General features: G+C 33.9%; 3 protein-coding genes across 6 annotated transcripts; 2 read left to right on the top strand and 1 right to left on the bottom strand.

The window, feature by feature from the left end:
* The first annotated feature begins 3878 nt into the window (after positions 1 to 3878).
* Positions 3879 to 6266, top strand: LOC112037054 (uncharacterized protein At2g23090). The gene is made up of 3 exons (XM_024069870.2): positions 3879 to 4111; positions 4357 to 4397; positions 5814 to 6266. Exons 1-3 carry the CDS (start codon positions 4039 to 4041, stop codon positions 5931 to 5933), a joined length of 234 nt encoding a protein of 77 aa, XP_023925638.1. The 5' UTR covers positions 3879 to 4038; the 3' UTR covers positions 5934 to 6266.
* Positions 6267 to 7312: 1046 nt separating this feature from the next.
* On the bottom strand, positions 7313 to 23190 carry LOC112037053 (casein kinase II subunit alpha-2-like). The gene is made up of 7 exons (XM_065763608.1): positions 22942 to 23190; positions 21874 to 22003; positions 19608 to 19856; positions 9599 to 9687; positions 9071 to 9134; positions 8884 to 8952; positions 7313 to 7595 (listed from the first exon to the last, which is right to left on the bottom strand). Exons 1-7 carry the CDS (start codon positions 23025 to 23027, stop codon positions 7536 to 7538), a joined length of 747 nt encoding a protein of 248 aa, XP_065619680.1. The 5' UTR covers positions 23028 to 23190; the 3' UTR covers positions 7313 to 7535.
* Positions 11142 to 19077, top strand: LOC111998307 (26S proteasome regulatory subunit 7 homolog B). Of its 4 annotated transcripts, none has more exons than XR_010625038.1 (5): positions 11142 to 11345; positions 11411 to 11482; positions 13124 to 16697; positions 16782 to 16859; positions 17136 to 19070. XR_010625038.1 is itself a non-coding variant. In XM_065763613.1 (5 exons), exons 3-5 carry the CDS (start codon positions 16572 to 16574, stop codon positions 17307 to 17309), a joined length of 378 nt encoding a protein of 125 aa, XP_065619685.1. In that variant the 5' UTR covers positions 11142 to 11482; positions 13124 to 13205; position 16571; the 3' UTR covers positions 17310 to 19077. The 4 variants fall into 4 exon arrangements, 2 of the variants coding, with proteins under 2 accessions (XP_065619685.1, XP_065619684.1); XM_065763613.1 differs by having other exon boundaries at positions 11142 to 11482; positions 13124 to 13205; positions 16571 to 16697; positions 17136 to 19077; XR_010625039.1 differs by having other exon boundaries at positions 11142 to 11482; positions 13124 to 16859; positions 17164 to 19070.
* Positions 23191 to 23459: the final 269 nt, after the last annotated feature.

Here is a 23459-nt window from a genome sequence, read left to right as displayed (position 1 = left end):
TTTAATTTTATCTAAACTCAAAACTAAGAATTAAAATAATATTGCGCTTAATTTTGTCTCATGAATGATTTGAATTTTAAAGAGTCCCTCGTTAAGTTGATTTCTTAAAGTTGACCTCTAGACTAGTATGAGAGACCATTAAGAAATCCAACCAATAAAATTTCTTTTCCTTACAAAAAAAAGGTAGAGAGCAATAAGTTGTGGAAAACCTTGCCCAAGCATGACCATAGCACTAGCAGCACCTATGCATTAAGTAGCCAGTGCCTAAAAAAGGTCATAGACGGGAGATACATGCACCTATACAATTAAAAAATGATATTTAACTTTCCATGATAAAAATTATAAATTTTTTTAAACTAAATTCATTTCCATAGAAATATAGTGAGACACAGACACGGATAGATGAGAACTAAAGGGTGTGCATATTATTATTATTATTTAGCAAATAATGATAATATTCAAGAGTATAAATAAAAGGAAGACAACGAGGAACATGCTTATTAGCATCAACAAGATCTTAGAATAGAATAGAGTTAATGGACTAAGGTCTTTAAGTTTGACAAAAAAAATAAAAAATAAAAAAAATAAAATAAACAGTTCAATAGGCTAAATAGAGCCCAAAATTAAATAGAGTTGATAGACTGAAGTCTCCAAATTTGACAACAAAAAAAAAAGTCCAACGAGCTAAATTATAAGGTAAACGATAGATAGGCCTCGAACAAAATAAGAAGGTGTATGTTCTATGCATATCCATAATGTATTGATGTATACGGCATTTGGTAATTTATTAGTGCTGTAGTTTCTAAACTACCACCCAACAACAACGACTCATCATAAAAATGGGAAGCTAATTCGGCTTTTTCCTTGAGCCATTAATTTCTTTATGAGTTGTATAGGGCCCCATCAATTACGAAGACCAAATGGTCACCACAAAATTATAGTGAGCTCCAGCTACTTCTGTTCCTGCTCATGCAGTCAGCACTATGAATAGTATACAGGATTTGATCATAACTAAGCACGGCATGGGCATGCGCATTTGCAGATAATCCAAGGAGTGGTTACGACTTAGGATGAACACAAACCCAACAAAACAAAATGGGTAGAAATTAGAATGCCATTAAGGGGGTGTTTGGTTTGCCGTAACTTTACATTACATCGTAATTTTATATTAATGTAATCTTAATATAAGAATACAATATTATATTGTTTAAGAAAGTAAAAAGATAAAGATGATATGATATATTTTGTAATTTTAAATTATAGTAATATTAAAAAAAAATAAATAAAAAATTTTAATGTTACATCAACTTAATATGTATTACATTAAAGATACATCACAGCAAACCAAACGGCTTATCAAGAGAAAGGATTTCAATACTGTTTAAGCATATTGCCAACAATAAAATATGGATAATAATTGCAAGTGTCTACCTAACCAGTATTATATGTTTATCCATTTTTTTCTCATTTTTTATTAAATTAATTTAGTAATTAAAGAAATAAGTTGTCTTTAGTTAGGTATGGATAGGATAAGGATTACTCCACTATATTGTCAAATCCTTTACCCAAAAAACATTTCATTCTCGTGCCAATTGAGACTAAGTTCAAGAGTAAATTCTTTTTAAAAAAAAAATTATTAACACAAATATCCTTAAAGCATCTGTTAATTTTTTCGTTTCTTTTCAATTTAAAAATTGATCTAATTGATGTCATAAATAAATACTACTAGGAAACGGAGTAAAATTCAAAATTCGATAACTATAGTGGATAAAAAAAATTATGTTCATGCTGGGATGTTTTTGATGTTTGAATTTTGATGTCAAGCACTCGAAGTTATATTATTAACAGATGTCTTTGACTCTTTGTTGTTAGTGCACTGTTGTGGTATTGCCGTTTTGATTGATGGTCTTTTTGCAACTGCGTGCCATGGTGAAAAAAAAAAAAAAAAAAAGTCCATTGTGTTGTATTGTGTATCGGTGATTGTATATTATAATTCTTAATTGTTATGGTATTTTTGTTGGTTTGCTGAACTTTAATGATTCATTCTTATTTAGGAGTATAATATTTTCCATTCATTAAAAAAAAATATAACTTTACCCAAAAAAGAAAAGAAAATAAATGATATGACTAAATCTAATTAGGTTCCTCAAAAAAAAATCTAATTAGCATTCTTTAGGGTTTTAATAGATTTTGCACATGATTAATAATTTAAACAAATATTTAAATGATATTAGTATTTAATTAATGTTGATAATAATAATTCAATTCACTCATATTAAAATAAATGGATACACTTCTACTAAGAACTTTTTACTTTTAGTTTTTCTACTTTCCAAGGATAGAGATACCACCCACCTATTTGGCGAGATGGTATCTCTCTCTCCCCAAGCCTTAGAGCTTGGGGGGTGGGGGGGGTCTCAAATTTTAGCTCAAGGGGAGCACTTTAAGATAGATTATAATGGACTTTTTAAATTGGTCTAAAAACAAAAGGGCAAATAGACAGTATAACCATTTAATTGAGTACTAGAATACAAAATTCATCCAATAAGATTTAGGACAAAATTTAGGTATAGTTCTTTAAGTTCTTCAATTAAATTCAAACACACGATTGTGTTGAATTTAATTACAAAGATAACACTGACTGTGACCTGTGACGCAATCATAATTTTAAATTTAACTGAAAAACTTAAAGTATATAAAAGTACCTAAGTTTCACCCTAAAATTTATAAAAATTGAAATATTATTGGTTAAATTATAAATCAAACCCTTTAATTTTGACCCTTAAATTTAGTCTTTTTAAGTTTTTTTTTTTTTTTTTTAATTCCAGTCTTTAACTTTAATCTATTTTTAATTTAGTCATTCCATTCATAATTTGTCCAATCTCATAATTAGTTTTAGTATCTTCTTTTACTTTTCAAAACAATGTCATTTGATGGACTTAACGGTGTGAATTGGACGAAAAGATCATATTGAAATTTAAGGGTCCGTTTGATTGATGTGAAGTGAGAAGAGAAAATAAAGGAAAGAGAAAAATGGAAAGTTTAGTGTTTGGTTAGGAGAGGAGAGGAAATGGGGGTGATGAAGTTTCCTCCTAAACCCATCATTTAAGAAGAAAAAGTTATCTGAATTGAAATTACGTCAAAGTTTAGAAGGTTAATTAATAATTTAGACAATATGATTTTGTCCTTTTGAAGCAAAAAAGTGAAGCTTAATTCTCGGCCACTCCCATTATAATGTCACTAGCCTCTAAGCACAATTCATACGTGCTCAGAGACTTTTCTATTTTTTTGGGTAAAGATTAATAATTTACATTTATTATAATTTAGAATTTAGAATTTTTCAAACAAATAAAAATGATAAAATTTAAAGATAAGCAGTAACTATAATTTCTTTTTTAAACCTGAAGAAAAAAAAATCCTAAATTTTAGGAGTTATCTTTTCGAATTCAAAATAAAATTTGTTATTTGATATTTATAATTCTATTTCTAAATAAAGTTACAATTTTATTAATAAAGGTATTTTTAAATTACAAAAAAGTTCAGATATTTTTTTCTTTAGAAACTCATAAAAATCTATTTAAAAGTCAACTGGTAAAGTTTTTAATATAAGAGATCTAAGATTCAATTAGAGCTATACCAAAAATTAATTAATATCTTAATTTGATGATAAAAAACTATAATCAAGTAAAATTTCGTCAAATAAAAAAAAAAACAAACAAACAACCAAACAGAAAGGGAAATCTTCTTATATACGGCGGGATAGATGAAGCAAAAACGCCAACGTCAGTTTGCACGTGTCTCGTTCCAAGACCATTATCTTTTTCATATTGATTTTCATTTTGCTCTCTTTTCTGGCTCCCACTGTGGCTGTGGGGTTCATATATAAAGGTCATCATCACCCTTGGGAAATTTCCTAGTTATTTCTAACACGGACGGTGTTCTTCTTTCTTAAGTTTCTTTCCCATTTGGGTACCTATTTTTTAGCTTCTGCTCTGTGAATCTCTTTTCTCCTATCACAAAGAAGAAGAAGTAGCAACTATGGGTGGAGGCAATGGTCAGAAGTCCAAGATGGCTCGTGAGAGAAACTTGGAGAAGCAAAAGGGCAACAAAGGTTTTTTTTTTTTTTTGGTTTTTTTCGAAGACTACAACAAAAGCATAACTGGTTCTTTTTGTTTTTCTACCATGTATGTACAAGTCCATAGTTGTAAGATCAGTTTAACTGAAGGTTTTAGAATAAAATTCTCAGGTCCCAAGTAACTAAAAGCCCGACACTTTTGTATTTTGTTATAATTTCTTAGCAATCATAAGTTGTCTTACTTGGTTTTTTATTTGATAATTTGTCTGATCTCTGCGCAGGAAGTCAGCTTGAGTCAAACAAGAAGGCTATGTCTATCCAGGTAAATTCTATGGGCTTGATTTTATAGGCTTAAACAATATCCATTGTAATTTAATACTAAAATTGGGCTTCTGATTATGATTTTTGTAACCCTGTTTCCGATGGTATCTTGGTTTTTCTTATACGGGATTTACTCATATGAACTTCAAACTTTGTTTTTTAAAAATAAGGAATGAAAAATTTAGACGAGGGAGAGTGCTTGAGATCGTTTGGTCACGTGTAAAATGCACTAGTGAGGGAGGATGAGTTGATTCAAGTCGAGGAAATTAAAATTTGTAGAGGAAAAAAATAATGTGTTCGATCTGTTGAAAATCCATAATCGACACTAAAATTTTGGGACTATGGTTTGGATGCTTGGTTTTTGTTGTTGTATCTTGTATTTGTGAAAAACTAAAAATTCCCAAGGAATTGACACTCTTAATGTCAAAGCAAATGGGTAGGATCTAAATCCATGTGGGAAAATGATTGTGGTCTAAGATTTTGTGAAAGTACTTGCAGTTGGATCAAGATTCTCTTCATTTTCTTTCTAATTCATGAATCTATCTGTTTACTGTTTACATGGTACCAAGTTATTTGAAATTTTATCACATCGAATAATTTTTTTTAAATGATGTAGCACGAAGTATACTGTATATTTGTGGGGAAAAAAAATTATTGACCGTGTTGGAGCATATAACCTCTCTAGGAGAAAGAAATGATTCATGGCACCATAGAAGGTCTTCTTCTATAAGCATTAGAATTCAGTTGTCTATGGTTGACTGAGAAATAGTGGGATGAATTATGATCTAAGGTTCAGCCAGAGCTTTCTAATAATTTGGATTCCAACTGTGAGGTGCAAGTAGAATAGGGGCATAAAGTGCCTAGGACATGTCTCTGCCCCTTGGTCTTGCTTGGCATAAGACAGTTGATTTGTACAAAATGTTTTATTCTTTGGAATAAATTCCCAATAACTTTAGGTTGTCTCAAAATGTCAGTTCAACTTTTTCTCCATAACAAGATTTTAGCTTGAACCATTTATCAGTTCAAGTTTTGTAATGGTGTTCTTGGTATTCTCTGGAATAAATTCCCAATAACTTTGTGTTGTCTCAAAATGTCAGTTCAACTTTTGCTCCACAACAAAACTTTAGCTTTGCACTCAGGATCCTTTTAACATTTAATTGCATGTATTGTGATGATTATAAGTTCTGAATTTTATATATTCTGTTCAAACAAATCAGCGGATAGACCCATCCCTTTAACAACATGAAGATTTTGATACAACAGTATTGAATTCATTGATGTTGCATTGATGACCAAGAAGCTTTTAAAGGTGATTACAATTAGAGAGTGCACATTTTGCATCTTTTCCATCTGAATTTTTTTTTTTTTATTTATTTTTTTTTTTTTGTTTCTGATTCATGGTTGGTGTTGATTGCAGTGCAAAGTTTGCATGCAGACATTCATTTGCACCACATCAGAGGTGAAGTGCAGGGAACATGCTGAGGCAAAACACCCCAAATCTGATGTTTATGCATGTTTCCCTCATCTTAAGAAATGAAGTTATATCGAGGAGTGCTTGTGGAAATGAGTGCCACAAAGCTACACGTCTCTAATGTCTTCTTTGTTGTTAAGTTTACAGCTTATGCAAAACAATCACACCAGACTTGTGGGGGGAAGCTCTGAAAGGATTGCTTTTCATAACCTTTATATTAAGTAACAATTAGATATGAGAGATGAAGCTTTGCACTCATATTTAGTTCTGTATTAATTAGCTTGAAAGTATTTGTGGAACTTACCCAAAAAAGGAACACTGTGTGGAGTATTTTGCACTAATTATTGATGATGCTTTTGCCGTAATTTCTTAATAGAATCTTTTTATGTTTTTCTGTGATTCTATCAGTGGTCCTTGAATTGAAGCTTGTCTAATCAATACTGCTGCCATCTCCTAACAAATCTATTGGTATAATCAATAATGCACGCCTTGAACAAGCATGTGCATGGGCTCTTAATTACTGAGATTGTTCCCTGGAACTTCATTGAACTTTTTATTTTTTTTCCTTTATTTATTTAAGAGGTCAATATCTAATGCGCTAGATTTTAAACCCTAAATCTCATCCTTCACACATTCTTATATGAGAAAGAAGAGACTTATAAGTTCTAACTTCTAAGAAAGATTTTTTTTCTCAAGTTTTTTTTATTTTTAAATATTCATTGGCAAGATTTCTGCGTTGTATTATGCCCACTGTCTGCATGAGTACTCATTTAGGCACGATGGCCCATTAATGGTTGCTTATTGTGGATGAGAAAATAAAGTCACTGATTTTAATCTGTTATTAGGCCCTATAGTTTTGGGACAATTTTCAAGGCCCAACAAAAAAATGAAACAAAATTTCTCTGCAATGTTACAGCGATGAGTATGCGTTAGACAAGCAACAAAATTGCTCCGCAAGTTTATTTGGCTGAAAAAAGGTATACAACTACACAAGAAATCAGTGGACTGATCAATAGGGAACAGTGTTCGACCCAAGAAAATGTCTCGTCTATAATTGCAAACCACTTAAGTTCTTTCACTAAATCCATGGCAGAGTTTGTTTTCTAAAACCTACAAAAATAAAGGGTTCTCAACCGTTCAACAACTATGGTATCCCAACTCTTTTTTCCAGTCAGATACACTAAAACATTGTTAAGGAACTAAACTGTTGGTTGGGGCAGTATATCAGCCAAGTGGATTTCAGAGAGAAAAATGCAGAGGACGAAGGCAATGAACGCACAAACTTTGATCAACTAAAACGCCAAGCACAAACTGTTGAGCCTAACACTAGATGGAAACGACTGAGGAATCATTCATGGCTATCCAAGATATTCCAGATAAGTTAATATCTAGGATGGTAGAAACTCAGCTGGAAATACAGGAGAGAGAAAAAAAAAAACAGCAAATATCCAAAGTCGTGGAAACTTCATAGAAAAATTATGAGCTAAGAGTACAATATACAGTCAAAAGTTCAATTTGAAGAATACCAGCAAACAAGATACCTGTGCCTGACCCCTGACCAATCACCTAATTAATCTAGTGAGGTATTTGTCATGTAGTAAACCATACACGAGCTAAAACACATGCAAATGACCAGAATGGAATACGAGTCTCAAAATGAGGCTATGATCATTGTGTCCGCATCCTGCTGTTCTCTGCACTTCTCACCTGGAGGAAATATGGATGAGCCTGAAATACAAATAAATGAATTTAGAATACTGGTAATAATGCTAGACAGCATCCGGAATAAAACTGAAATCAAGAAAAGTGAAGGTTGAACTTAAGAAGAGTATTTAGTTTCAGTTGGGGATTTCAGTTGGGACACGCAAAAAAACAAAAAAAAACATTCAACAAAACAAGCCTGTCTATTTAAATACATTAGCCTACACTATCTACAATCCCACCCAAAAAAAAAAAAAAAAAACCCTCCTATCTGCAACCAATTTCCAAGAGAATAGTATTTAAAAAACAAATGGAAACCATTTTCCTTTGGACCGGATTTTAGGACAACTGGAACCAAAGGACCCACCAACCTTCCTCCTAGGGTTTAGATTCTGTAAATTTTAATTTAACAAAATAATATAAAGCATATGCTTGAACTTCAGCAGGATCGTAAGAGGTAGATGGAGGCAGAGGAAAGAGAAGGTAAAGCTTAAAAATCCTTGATCTCAAGCATAAAGGGTAATCCAGATAGTCCACAATTGTAATACAAGAAGTCTATTGAGGGCACAAAGGAATACAGGAGACAGTGAACCAGGTGACGATGGGGAAGTATGGCCTGGTAACAGAATACATCTAGGTTGGGTACTCAAAACTGGTCAAACAAATTTGCTAGATTCAGAGCCCAGACATAAACGACTAGACAGCATATTCAAAAGTCATTAAGAAGCAATGACCGACAACAATAAGATTTCATATCCTTAATGCTGGAGAACTCATGAAAATAAATAAAATCACAAACTTGTACTGGTTAGAAATCATTGAGAAGCAATGACCAACAACAATAAGCTTTCTTATCCTATATGCAGAATTGATTCCTTTTCTTACTAGGATAGTAAGATTGGAACTATATTATTTTTTGATAACGTAGGGAACCTTTATAAAAAAGAGCCCTTTGGACTCACTTATAGTCAATAAAACCTACAGACAACTAATTTCACCCTCCAGAACCAATTGCTGTGTAATCCAGGACCATTCACTGCCCAGGAGCAAGTTTGGAACTCTATTAATAGAACACCGGGTTCAGTATAATTCTACAATTTGCTTGAGAGACAAAACTTATTGTTTGAGGTTCTTCCTTCAATTTCTTTGTGCTGATTCCAAGCAAACCCAAGTGCTGATTCCTATGTTTTGTTTTCTCTTACTTGGTGCTGATTCCAAATATGCCTAGGTTCTGGTTCCTAGATTTATTTTATTTTCTGTTCTTCACTGACACATGAGAGAGAGAGAGAGAGAGACAGAGAATAGAAAAGTATACCATTGCTTCTTTCGCTGTAAGCCTATCTTGGTGATCATACCGAAGGAGCTTATCTAGGAAATCAATGGCCTGCAATGCATGTCACACAAATAAACAAAAAAGAAACAAGACTGATGTTAAAAAGATAACTCATAACAAACTAAGCCAAGGTCAATCTAATGGTTTTCCGAATTTTAATGTAAATGACCTCTGGGGAAACTAGATGTTGATTATCTGTATTGATAAACCTGGACCATGGCTTCCTGCTGTGCCTGCAGTAGATTAAAATAAATAGAGCATACCATATATGAGTATCATGCTAAAGAAATATGTTTTATTCATTCAAGAAGAAGGAATTTTTTTTTTTTTTTTTTAATTTACCATGCATGTAACACTTTACATTGTAGACAATATTGTACACTGTCCATGCAAATGTGTACAATAGTGTGCACTTTACATGAACAATACAATGTAAACCTATAATTGTCCCAAGAAGAATTGTTTAGAAGAGGGATAAGAAGCTGGAAAATTGCATCCTTATGATATGGACAAAGGCTGAAGCCTTGGGTTTTTTCAACAACAAGATTTAAACCCCCAAACCCATCCCAAGCCTATAGATTGCTTTTCCACCATTGTACAATTGCAAATGGTCACTCCTAAATCACAATATTTGTTTAAGTTTTATAATGATTTGCATAATTGAGAGGCAAAGAATTCGCAAGTGGGTTAGGCATACCTCCCAACAAGAGCATCAAGCTGCGCATCAAGCACTAGCTGATATTTGTTAAGATACGCATTCAACTCATCTGTCCCAAGAACCTGAAGAAGAAGAAGATTATAAATCGTTTAAGCATTTACAATCGATTTCTCATTAATTTATTGTTCTTTGCAGTTCATGAAACCTTAACATCAGTGCTTATAAAAAATTATTATTCTTCTTTCCAAATTGTTCCTGCTTCTATTCAACCAGCTTAAAATCTTCATATTTGGACAAATATCATATTCTAAACCACTGAGCTCTAACTCATCTGGCACCTCCTACCCTTATAAATTCTAGTTGGAGGGTGAGCTTGTGGGTTCAAGACCCATTGGGTAACTTACCAATAATAAATAAATAAAAACCATGTTCTACCTTCTAACCTGTTGGTATAATATTGCAGCTCAGCATTACATATTTTGCATGTCAAAAATGATTCAATGTAACTCCAACCATGTGACGTTGATATTGACAACAGTCAGGGTTTTCAAATTGGAAGAATTGCATACAAAGAGCATACCAGATTCCAAGTTTCTATTTCTTGCATGAACTAACAAGCAATTATTGTGGAAATTTATTTGATTGCTATCAAGAAAACCCTTGTGGTTTGTTTGGATAAATGAATTTAAAGAGAATAATTTGGATTTCAATCTCAAATTTAAATGACTTGAACGGGGTATGAATAACAATTTCCTTTTTCTATTGATGAAATTTGTGAAGGGATTTGAACTTTACTAATATGTGGATTTCAAATAACTAGTGTCATTTCAAATCCATCATATCACAAGTGTTTTTGTTTGAGTAAAATCTTTCAAGTTCGCATCTCATGTGTTGTTAAATTTATATTCTCCTTAATCCATTTATTCTCAATCCCACCAAAACGAAATTCTGATTTCAATGACATCTATGTCTACAAATATAAAGCAATTTCAAACAAAACCCAAATGGGCATGTATCAAAAGCAACTGAAAACCCAAGCAAATCCACAACCCATAAACAAAAACAACAGCAGCAACAATGTGTAACCCACCATGCAAAAAGCCCAAATCTATAAAATAAATTCCGCAAAAGAGGAACGGAGAACTTTTACCTAGCAAGCGAGCTGAAGAACGAACAAAGGAAGAACGAAGAAAGCGAGCTGAACGAAGACAACAAACAACGCAGAAGAGAGCCCACGGAGGCTGAGAGCACAGGGTGATTTGGGACTACGAGTGAGTGAGTTTGAAATTTTCGAGTGAGAGAGTGGAGTCTGAGAGAGTTTGAAATTTTAGAGTGAGAGACTGGAGAGTGGAGTCTGAGAGAGTGAGAGTGCCGTTTTAAGAAGTTAAAAAAGTTTGTTAATTTTAAACAGAAAGCGAGTTTTAAAAACTCGAGAGTCATAAAGCGAGTTTTTGAAACTCGCTATCCACGTGCTATTCACGTGGAAAACTTTGTCCAGTCAGTAATTAAAAAATAACAAAAACGAGTTTTCAAAACTCGAGATCTAAATCAAATCTCGAGTTTTATAAACTCGAGATGCTAATATTACATATTTTTTCGTAACTGGCCAAATAACAAAATAATTACCGTATTACAGTTATTTAGAAAGAGTGTCCGAAAAACACTCTCAGCTCTATCAACCTAGCTCCCCGATCCCTAATCTCGCCGCTGTGCCCTCACAACCTCTAGCCGCCGTGCTCTCAACCAACCCAAAAAGCTCATGCCTCTTTGCCTCCCTCATCAATCGGTAAGCTTTGTCTCTCTCTCTCTCTCTCTCTCTTTCTCTCTCATCAATCCTCTCTCTATTTGTAGGAATTGTTTTTCTGTTCGCGCCATTTTCAGTAAGGAGGATAGTTCAACGGCTCCAATCAAAACCCATTTCAGGTACGCTTCGATTTTCCCCCAAAGTTTATTCATCCCGATCAAAACCCATGTGAAATTTTGTTCCTACGGTGGAGAGTTGATGATGGTTTTCATTGAGTTTGTTGCGGCAACGGAGACATCCATGGTTTTGAGTAAATGGTAGAGAGATTTTCATAGACAGAGAGAGGGAGTTTGAGTTTTGTTGTGGCGAGATATTTTGTAATGGGTTGGTGTTGTGGTTAGGCTTTTTTTTTTTTTTTGGCTTCGGCGGCTACCTATTTTGCTATTTTGCAATAATGGTCTATGATTGTGACTTTCAGTTTCTGTTTTTTCTGTGCTGAGTGTGCACCTTTTTTGTCTCTCCATTTTTTATTTTTAGATTCCTTATCTGCCTCTATTTCTGATCTTTTTTTTTTTCCCTGATAATCCTTATCTTTAGAAATTTAATCAAAATATAACTTAGCTGATTAACACTTCATTCCCAACTATGAAATTAAAAAATTTTAAACATATTGTTATGTATTAATCTGAAGTGTTATAAATTGGTTAATGACACTTTGTACTTTATAGTTAATTTTTTTTTTTTTTTTTATTCTCATCTAAAGTATCAAATTGTTTATGTAATATGCTTTAGATTTTATATAATTTCGTTGATTTTAATTTATGGTTTTTGTGTGATAAGAAACAAATAGGATTGGATTTTGATGCAATGACAAGTACTTTTTATCCAAATGATGATTTTTAATGTTCAAAGTTTGGAGTCAGATAACATCATAACACTATTTGCTTACCAATTTTTTCAAACCTCACACAAGTAGAGCCCTATCTACTTATTACAATTATTTACGTGATAAGACACATTTGAATGAAATATTGTAGATGATTATTTTCAATTCATAAATTAAACATGTTGCGAGCCGTACCTGTAAACTTTGGGGGAATTGTCTTCTGCCACAGTAGACTTCTCAATGTAAAATTTTCTGTAGCACAAAACTTGTTGCGAGGCACTTTTGGCTATTGCAACTCTAATTTTTCTCTTCCTGAAAACACAATTAGCTCTCTCAACATGGCTTCTGAAAACTGTGTCCAAATCAGGAGGAGTAAAGAACACCCTTACATCATTAAAATGACATCTTGGTGTAGTTCTACGCTTCCTTGGTGCTGGTGGGCAAGGCAATATCTCTGGTATTCTTGCTGCTTTAGCTGTTGGAGGCCTACTAGCCCTCCTTCCACTTGTGGCTTCTTTGAAAAACCCATCTTTTTAAGAATTCAAACTCTTTTTTTTTTTTTTTTTTTTTTTTTTTTTTTTTTTTTTAAAAAAAAAAAAAAAAAAAAAAAAAAAAAAAAAAAAACACCCTTTGAACTGAAACTGAATCAAACCCAATAAAGGAAACACCTTTATGTTTTGATAAAAACAAACAAACCTAGAACAGAACAAACCAAAGTGAAGAGAAAGATGGGGTATAAAAATTTGATCTTTTGTACTTTGTAATCTTACAGGAGGACTATTCTTTGTAACCCAGTTGGGTATTTTGATTATTAATCAATGTGACAAATCTCTAGCTTGAGAATTAATGATTTTCACTTTGTTCAACTATGACTATGAGTGTGAATGTGCTTGAGATTTTGTTTTTATATGTAATAATGTTAACCCTTATGCAGGGTTTGGGTCGGTATAATACAAGTATCAAGAAAGTAGAGAAAGAAGTTAAGGACTTGGCTAGGAACGTCAATGATCTGTGTGGTATATATGCCTCCCTTTTTCTCTGATTAATTAAACAAATTTTTTGAAGTTATTGATCTTCACTTGTAAAGAATTTATTTATATTTTTAAGGTGGCTGTACACATTTTTTTATTTATTAAAAAAATAAAGATTTCAATGTGATAACGAGGGTTTGGAATTTGATCGTATTGGGGAGATGGAGAGGGTTTGGCTTGAAAGGAAGTTTGAGAGAGAGGAGATACTTCAAGTTGTAAGTGAATTGGAAGGGGACAAAGCTCCAGGACCGGATGGGTTTACTATGACATTTTATCATCATTGTTGGAGAGTAGTGGAGAAAGACGTCTTAGCGGTCTTTGAAGAGTTTTTTCAACATTGCAAGTTTGAAAAATCTCTTAATGCTACCTTCATTACATTAATTCCTAAAAAGAATGATGCCTCTAATATTAGAGATTTCCGACCTATTAGCTTGGTAGAGAGTGTGTATAAAATTTTGTCTAAAGTTTTGGCAAATAGGCTGAGAGTGGTTTTAGATCAATTGATTTCTGAGACTCAAAATAGCTTTGTGGGTGGGAGACAAATTCTTGACTCGGTTCTTATTGCGAATGAGTGTGTGGATAGCCGAGGGAAGAGTAGGGTTCCTGGAGTCATTTGTAAACTTGATATTGAGAAAGCCTATGATCATGTGAACTGGGAGGCTTTGCTGAATTTGTTGAATAGAATGGGCTTTGGAGTGAAGTGGTGTAAGTGGATCCGTTATTGTATCTCCACAATCCAGTTCTCTATTTTGATCAATGGGTCCCCAGCTGGTTTTTTTGGTAGTTCGAGGAGTTTAAGACAAGGGGATCCGCTATCTCCTATGTTGTTTTTGATTGTGATGGAGGTGTTTAGTAGGATGTTGAGAAGAGTGGAGGGAGCTAAGCTTGATTCGTGGTTTTAAAGTTGACAGTAGGAGGGGTGGTGGTGGTGAATGTGTTACACATCTATTATTTGTAGACGATACTATCCTATTTTGTGATGCAGATGTAGAGCAAATTCTTCATATTCGGTTGTTATTACTTAGTTTTCAGGCGGTAACAGGTTGAAGGTTAATGTGCATAAGAGTGAAATGGTTCTAATAGGAGAGGTTAATAATGTGCATGCCCTGGCTGAAATTTTGGGTTGCAGAGTTGGAGAATTGCCTATGTCTTATCTTGGTATGCCGTTGGGGGCTTCACATAACTCCCCTTCAATTTGGAATCCTATTTTGGAAAAATTTGAGCGGAAACTAGCAGGATGGAAGAAGTTATATTTGTCTAAGGGGGGTCGATTGATGTTACTCAAGAGTACGCTATCTAGTCTTCCTACCTATTTTCTATCATTATTCACAATTCCTACTCATGTGGCTAATAAAATTGAAAAGTTGCAAAGGGATTTTCTATGGGGTGATAGCAAGACTCATTTGGTTGGATGGGATAAAGTTTGTGCGCCTATAGCCAATTGTGGTTTGGGGATAAGGAAACTTACTACTTCCGATAAGGCCTTATTGGGGAAATGGTTGTGGCGGTTTGGGAAGGAAGAGGTTCGGTTATGGAGGAGGGTGGTAGCTTTAAAATATGGGGAAGAATGGGGGGGATGGACCTCAAAGCTGGGTAGGGGAGTTCATGGGTGTGGTTTGTGGAGAGGTATTCGTATGGGATGGGAGGATTTTAGCAAAAATTGTCAGTTTGTTGTTGGGTTGGGGAATAGAGTAAGGTTTTGGCAAGATGGGTGGTATGAGGATCAACCTTTTCAATTGGCTTTCCCAAGGCTATATGCTATTGCCATTGATAAGGAGGCATCTGTAGAAGCTTCTTTGTCAAGGCAGGGGGCAGAGGATAGAAGAAGTTGGGATGTTCGTTTTATTAAAGAATTTAATGATTCGGAGAGGGATGAAGGGCTGCATTTTCTTCATATATTGGGAAATAATACTCCTCCAATGGCTATGGGAGACCGGATGAGATGGAAGTTGAAGCCTAATGGGGATTTTGACATCCGATCATATTATAATAAATTAAGGGACTCTCCCTCAATTGTCTTTCCTTGGAAAGCTATATGGAAAGCAAAGGCCCCTAGGCGAGTTTCCTTTTTTGTTTGGTGTGTAGCTTGGAATAAGATCCTAACGGGTGATAACTTGAGATTGAGGAAATTGGTTTTTGTGGATTGGTGTATAATGTGCCGACATTGTGGAGAGACAGTAGACCACTTACTTCTTCACTGTGAGATGACCTATCGGTTATGGAGTTTTGTCTTTATAACTTTTGGCTTGCCTTGGGTTATATCTAGATCGATTTCAGAGCTACTTTTTGGCTGGTGGAATTGGTTGGGGAAGCAATCGTCTCAGATTTGGAATTTAGTTCCGTTGTGCATCCTTTGGTGTATTTGGAAGGAACGGAATCGGCGGACTTTTGAGGATTTGGATAGTTCTGGAGATCAGCTGCTTGCTTCTTTTAGTAGAACTCTTTTTGATTGGTCTCGGGTATGGGGACTCACGACTAGTGATTCTCTCCCTTCTTTTCTTAGCTCTCTTACTCTTTGTAATTAATATGCTGATTGGCTTTCTTTTTTGTTTTTTCCTTGGTTTCTTTTTTTGTATTTTCTAGGTTTGCTCTATGTTTTTCATGCATAGAGTAGCCTTTTGTATATATAACATTCTTACTTATCAAAAAAAAAAAAAAATGTGATAACACTATGATGACTATATGAGAGGTGTAGTATTACTGTCTGGGCTGGCCCTTGGCTTAGGCCATGATTTTTTTTTATTTTAAAAAAATATGTAACATTTTTTCTCCAATATTAAGAAGGGTAATTGACTAATGCTAGAGATATTTCAAAATTCATTACATAGGCCTTAAAAATTAAAGTGTCACCAATCACATGAAGTAATTAAATACTCATTTATGATTTTTTTTTTTTTTGTAAATCTTAAAGAAAAAGATATTTAAATACTTATGTTGAAGTGCTGCTAATATAAGACATTAACTAATATTATTTAAGTGATATTTAAATATAAAAAGGTCAGTTATCATCTTAGGCTGCAAATTATATTTAAGCGGTTCTGACTATTGTAAAAATATTATTGTTTTGCTCTCTCTGCATATGTTCTTAGGTCCACTCTGCCATCTTTTTCTTATGTGTATGATGAATGGCTTTCATTTGTACTAATAAGAGAAGTATGATAACCAAGTTTTATATGTATTATTTTAGGTGCATCATCAATTCCTTTTAATAATTTCTAGCATCTATTTACTTGGTTGCTGCTTTTCCTGGTTTGATTGCCTATTAATGATTCTCCGAGATAACATTGGATTCTTGTCACTTATCAGAGTGTCTCAAATTCTTTTTTCGATATTGTGTTTGTGTGTTACAGCATGGTCTATATGTATCTTGTTTTTGTGTTTGGCTTCTTTCTGTTCAATGTCTTCACTGGCTTAGCTGCACCAAGCCAGTGGGATTTAGTATCTGATCAACAATTGTTGAGGGAGAAGCCTCTGGAGGTGTGTATTTTGCTTATACAAGGTTCTCTTTGGCAATAAAGTGTTTGTACCAATATGAGAAGAATTCTTTGCTTTGTCAACTAGGTGGCAAGATGCACACAGATCATCAGTCCAAACACTGAAGATGCCAAATATGTTATAAATTTTTGTTATCCTGGAAAGGTATACTTCAATTTGGCCATCACCTCAAGTAGTACATTTTTTTGGAGGTGTCTGAAATATGAAATTTTTCTTCACCCACCAAAACTAATACCACCATTTTTCAAGTTTTGTCCATCTATTTTCATATTTTTCAACTTTTTTTTAAGCTTACATTGTCCCTATCAGTGCCTTTTCTTTTCTTTTGTTGAAATATGAACAAGTGGGAAACATTTTTGTTTTTAAACTTAAATGTTCAACTATGTTTTCTAATGATATATGCATTTTGAATTGCTTCAGTGTCTTATATTTTATGCCCTGCAAACAGACAGTGGGATTTTATATGGTGGAACTGAGGGAGTGTTTGATGTGGATGCAAACACTTCTATTGATCAGCTTTCTGAAGATTTAAACGTCAAAATGCCTGAGGTATATTACAACTCTATTGATTTAAATTATTATTCTGAAAAGTAAAATGTCAGGGGTACATTATTCTTTTTTAAATGCTAAATTCTTTTTCTTGGTCTGCATTATAAAGTATCAGTGCCCATGCCTATTCCCTCCTGATTTCTCTAGTCCAACTACAATTGGTTGAAGGAATCTATCTAGTCCAGCCATTTCTTTGTGGTAGCTCACCTGTTTAACCATTATTTATGAATTTGTTACTAATAGTTGTAACAATTGTTTTGAGCAATTTAAAGATATATTCTTTTTGAAATGTCTAGTTGAAATGAGAATATTAAGAAGGATAAGTGAAAGTACAAGGAAAAATAGGATTTACAATGAAGAAATATGCTTAAAGATAGGGATGGCCCCTATTGATAATGAAAATATTTTTTTGATAAATCTGTTGATAATGAAAATATGAGGGAGAATTGCTTGAAATGGTTTGGTTGTGTTTAGAGAAAATGGATTAATACACCAATGAGAAAGAATGAGTTGGTTCAAGTTGAGGGAATGGAAAAAATGTAGAGGAAGACTAAAAATAACATTAATAAAAGTAGTAAACAATGACATATCAATTAAGGAGGCAATAGAGTATGACTTTTGGGTAAAATAGAATGGCAAAAAAGAATATGGCCAGCCTAACTAGTCTGTTGAAAATCCATGGCCAGTTGCCAAGGCAAGTTCTTATGTTTATGCATTGTGTTCATGCTTGTAGAACTCTTAGGTCAAATTACTGAGTAGGGTTCAGCAGTTTATTCTGTTTAGACAATCTACAGCCCCTACAATAGCTATGCGTCTGAAGTGAGTAGCTCCAAAAAAAAAAAAGTAATAAGAAACTTTATTAAAAAGAAAATGACTCCTCCACTACACAAGAAGCGAACTGGAAATGCAGTAAGGTTTCTATTTACAAGTGTGCAAGAATTTTAAAAGAGTGGATCTCAAATGTCCTGGGTTATATTCATCTTTTCAAACAAGGACCTCAAGACAATCATCTTAAGCTCCATCGTCTATCGTTTAAGACCTTAAAAAAATATTAATAGGAAATTCTGTATCTTGTTTGCAATGTTAGACCAATTATTTGTTGACACGTCCTAGTTGTGTGTCCATTCAGGCTTGTCTCATTCAAAGTCATGCTCCATCAAATATAACATGTAATAAGCTCAAAATTACCTTGTATAATTGATGTGGAAGCACTAAGAAAATTATATTTTATTTTAGTCTTATTTAATTTTGGAAGTCAATTGAGTTGAAACTTTTTCCAATGGCTTTGTGTTGACTCCAACCAATCCTAGGCATTGATTCTTAGGTTTCTATAGGGCTTGGTGCTGATTTGAAGCAAACCTAGGTGTTGATTCGTAGGAAGTCAATTTGAGGATTTTGAAAGGACAGTACCATACTTAAAACTTTTCTATTTCAAAATGCTATTGATGAATTGGATGTCAACTGTAGGAAGACATTAAATATTGAAAGGACAGTACCATTCTTTTATATAATAATTGAACAAACTCTTTTAAGCTTGTAGTACTCATAGTCGATTTTTTTTCCCCTGAAAGAAAAGGGGGTGGGGGAAACTTTAAGATCAAAAGCCATTTTTGAAAGTGCTGGAATTATGTCTGATTGATGATGAATTGACACTGTTCCCTTCTCTAATAGCTCTTACATCTTGATAACTTGAAATACAATAGGAGATGATAAAGTGAAATTCACACCTTTATTTTTAAAGCCTTTTTAGATGATAAAGTCAGTGCTAGGGGTGTGCAGAAAATCCACCAACCCGTCAAACCCGACCTGACCCGCCAGGTTGGGTCAGTTTTTAAGGCTTGGTGGGTTGGGTTAGGTCACAAAAAAATTTTTTATAGTGGGTCGGGTTGGGTATGGGTCATAAAATTACAAACCCACCAAACTCGACCCGACCCACCCATATTTAATATATATTTAAAATATATTATATATTTAATAATTTTTAAAAAAAATCAACTGTAAATTTAATATATACTAATAATAATATTATATACTATAAGTGCTTATTGGGGGGGGGGGGCATCCGACCACAATGCATGACATGGCCATCTAGCATAACATTCAGGTGAAAAATACTTATAAAAATAAAATAATAATAAAAACATTCAGGTGAAAAATGTTTGATGAACAATAACTCGCATGTACCAATTCTGGGTAAAGAGAAGCCTACTACTTCACTTAAAAGTAGCAATTAATAAAATTTTCATATTGAACAATTTATTTATTTGTTATGCATTTTACCTAATTAATCAACAATTAATAGTTATTCTGCAGGATATCAGAGTCAAGCACAATTCTCTAGAGTTTAAAAAAAGAGTCTTGGAAGCCAGTAATTTGCAACATGATCAGATGAAAAACCTTGAGAAGCTCGTATATATAGTAGCGTATGTCATAATCAGTCAGCGTGGGGTACAGAACTTTGAAATCTGTACTGTTCACACATTCAAAGATCAAGCTAGGAGTCTTTGAATGCTGATCTCTAACAATATCAAGCAGCTTCACAATATTTGGGCCTCCACAAAGATTCTGTAGGATTTTAATCTCCCTCTTTATCTGCAAGGTACCAAGACACATTACATTAATGTGCATAAAAAAATCACACAATTAACAAGCTGATAACAAACAAATTCACCTATATAACATTTGCAGTGCAACTGTACATCCTAAGCAAGCAGATATGGAAGGGAAGATTTTGAAGTAAAACATCAACTTATGGAAACAGCTACATAACCTGTAGAAAGAACTTCCAAACCCCTAAATTCACCTATACTCTCTATTACTTCTTTATTGACCAAAGTCATTCTGTCTTTTCCTCCATTCTATTCTATCTTAAACTTTTTTTTTTTAGAGATAATCAGAGAACTATTATAAAAAGAAAAAGAAGAATAATACAAGTTGTTCATGATGATGAACAATGAGAAACAGAAGAAACAAACAGCCAAACAAAAGAGAGGGAAATCAAATAGTTAATCTAAGGGAAAACAAAAACTCAGGAAGAGACGAAGACTCAGTAAAACCCCAACAACGAGACCGCTCAAAAAGACATCGCTGGCTTAAAACCTTTAACGCATCCAACGTCTTCTCCAAGTTCTCAAAGGAGCGGCGATTCCGTTCCAACCAAACAATCCACATTAAGCACCCTGGAATCAAATTCCAAATATTCGAGTTGTGCTTCCCAAGTCACTGATGCCAACAAGACAACAATCCCGCCACCGATCCTGGCATAACCCAATGAATACCATAAGCCTAAAGCATAAAAGTCCATAAGGAATGAGTAACAGGACAATGAAGAAGGAGATGGTCAACATACTCCCCATCACAACAACACATACAACACCAATTTGTCAAAGTGCGACCCCTAAGCATGAGATTATCCAACGTGAGAATCCGATCATGAGCAGCTGTCCACAAGAAGAAAGCCACTCGCTTAGGAATCTTAGGTTTCCAAACACCCTTCCAATGAAACCAAATACTCGGAGTACCCTGAGTTGCATGGTAATACAAACAGCTGTCAAACTTACCATTACCTTTGAGTCACCAACAAAGAGTATCCCTCCTATCACCCCGAGGAATACGAGGTTGGATAAACTGTAAAAGAGAAAAAGAAGCAGCAAGCTCCGAATCTTCGAAAGCTCTGTAAAACCTTAAATCCCACACTCTAATAGTGCCTCCTTCCGGAATCCACAAAACCTCAAAGATGCAAGTATCCTTAGCAGCTAAACACACAAAGAGCTCAGGATATATATTTTTTAGGGTATTATCCCCAATCCATCTATCATGCCAGAAGTGGATACAGGTGCCTCCACCCACTACAAAAGACAGATGCTTAGAAAAACTCTCCCACCCTTCCTAAATGCTTCTCCAAAGGCCACATCCATGAGTCCTCCTGCACACTTTCGTACCCCACCCCCCTTGACCCTCACCATATTTTGCGGAGAAGATACTAAATTTAGATTTCTAAATTGTGAGTTGTGACGAGACAGGAATGATTAAACTTTCATATGCTTCAACTAGAAATAACAAAATCAAAGTTAAGAGCCTCAGAAAAACTCAAATATAATTAGTAATTTTGATTTCTAATCTCATGTACTACAAATGTAATTCCTCTTCCATAGTGACCAAAGTGTAGCATAATACAAGCATAACATAGCACAATCACTAAAAGATGAGAAATCATACAACATGGCTTTTTTATGATGCATTAACCATGAATTTGTCAATATAATTCTTCAGAAAAAATGTAGAACACCCTTTTTTTTATAAATAAATATTAAAAAAAACAATATTTTTATCCAGAGCTTTGTAACAGACAGTAGCATTAAACATGAAACATCAGTTTCACCAAGGTGTAAAGAAAAATGCACGAATTAATATATTGACCAATAATCATGCTACTTTATGGTTCAACACTCATAAGTTATCAGATGACAATAATTGGGGTTTGAGTTCAAAACAACATGAAATCGTGACCAACACCGCACCCAAAGGCTTAATATTCTCATCATAAATCATACACTGCAAGTTTCTGGATGCATCCTGTTGTATAAGGACAATGCAGAAGACCACTCACCTTCTTTTTCTTGACAGGTTTAAGGATCTTGATAACGCATTTCTCATTGTTGGTAACATTTATACCCTCAAACACTTCACTGTATTTTCCCCTTCCAATTTTCCGAACAACCTCATAGTCATCTTGTTCGCTGAGTACAAGAAAAGTGAAGTGAAAATTTTAGGAAATGTACATTTGAAAAAGAAATGTAAATCTCATAAACTCAACATTAATCATACAGGAGAAAAGACCCATGGTTTAAGGGAGAACAATTCCGCATTAATTCCATCAATCCTGCTTCAATCTAAGGGTATCTTATATAAAACAGTAGACATGGTGGTGGGCCTGGTGGCTCCGACAACAATCTATAAGAGTAACATCGCAAAAAATGGTTTATTTCTTACTCTCTTCTCTTTTTCACTATTTATGCAGATTCAGGCATACCCAAATATCTATCTATAAATAAATTCTATTCCCAAGGCCAATTTCAACTAATCAGCCGAACAAGAGAACAAGAGCCACTTCCTGATTAAAACTGAGTACCATTCTAACTTCCACAGTTAAAGATTTAACCTATGACAAAAAAGGAAACCTCAAATTTCTGTCCACTTCCATGAGTATACCAGAACAAATAAGTAATCTATGAAATCAGCATTTCAATCACAAAAGCGAAAATTCCCAGCTAGATTCATCACATCTAACCCAACAATCCAAAAAAAAAATGAAAAAAACATAGGAAGTTCCCAATCCACATAACCTTCATCTATATCCTATGACTAAAAGTAACCTATTGGCCATTTAAACCATAATTTCAACATGTCAAAAAAAAAAAAAAAAAAACCAAGGTTCCTTCTCTCTCTTCTACGTATGGAAATTTTGTTACAACTTTAATACCATAAAACCAAACCTTAAAAACATAAAACCAAAAGAGTTACTAGTTCCAAAAAAAAAAAAAAGGCTAATCCTAGACATAGTGGTATAAGACATCTAAAAAAAACCCTAGATCCCATTCAAGGAGAACTAATTTGAAACAAAAAAAGAATGGATAAGATAAGGTATTATCAATTATGATAAAAATAGAAATATTACCCCCATTGAACGCTGAGAGACTCGTAGTCCCAGTAATCTCTAGGGCGATGAACATTGATGTCTGCGTAGACTCGAGCCCTGGACATGGCTATGGCTTTTGGTTTTGGCCCCCCACAGTTTCAAAGAGAGCACCCACCACCACCTTTTTATAAATATATGGTATGTGTTTGTTTTTTCACACTATTCAGTAGAATATTTTGGTGTTGACGATAACCGAAAGACCACAACCAAAAACCCCCAGTTGGGTTGGCCCCCGGCCCAACCTAAAGAAGGAACAAACACAAACCCCAAACTGCCTGTCTGTCCCACTTCTATTGGTGTTTACTGTTTACTGCTTACTAAATTATTCTAGCAAGTGATTTTTATTAATTAAAAATAGTATTAAGACAACCAAATATTGCGGCAATGAAAATGGATTCCTTCATTTATCCAACGTTAGATATATATATATCTTTTTATTATCTCTTCTCAAAAAAAAAAAAATATATATATATATATATATACAATTTTCTATTTTT

The sequence above is a fragment of the Quercus suber genome, unplaced genomic scaffold (assembly GCF_002906115.3).
Source record: "Quercus suber isolate HL8 unplaced genomic scaffold, Cork oak 2.0 scaffold_516, whole genome shotgun sequence".
Taxonomy (NCBI): domain Eukaryota; kingdom Viridiplantae; phylum Streptophyta; class Magnoliopsida; order Fagales; family Fagaceae; genus Quercus; species Quercus suber.
The sequence above is the reverse complement of the archived record's forward strand: the minus strand, read 5'-3'. Positions and strand labels throughout refer to the sequence as shown.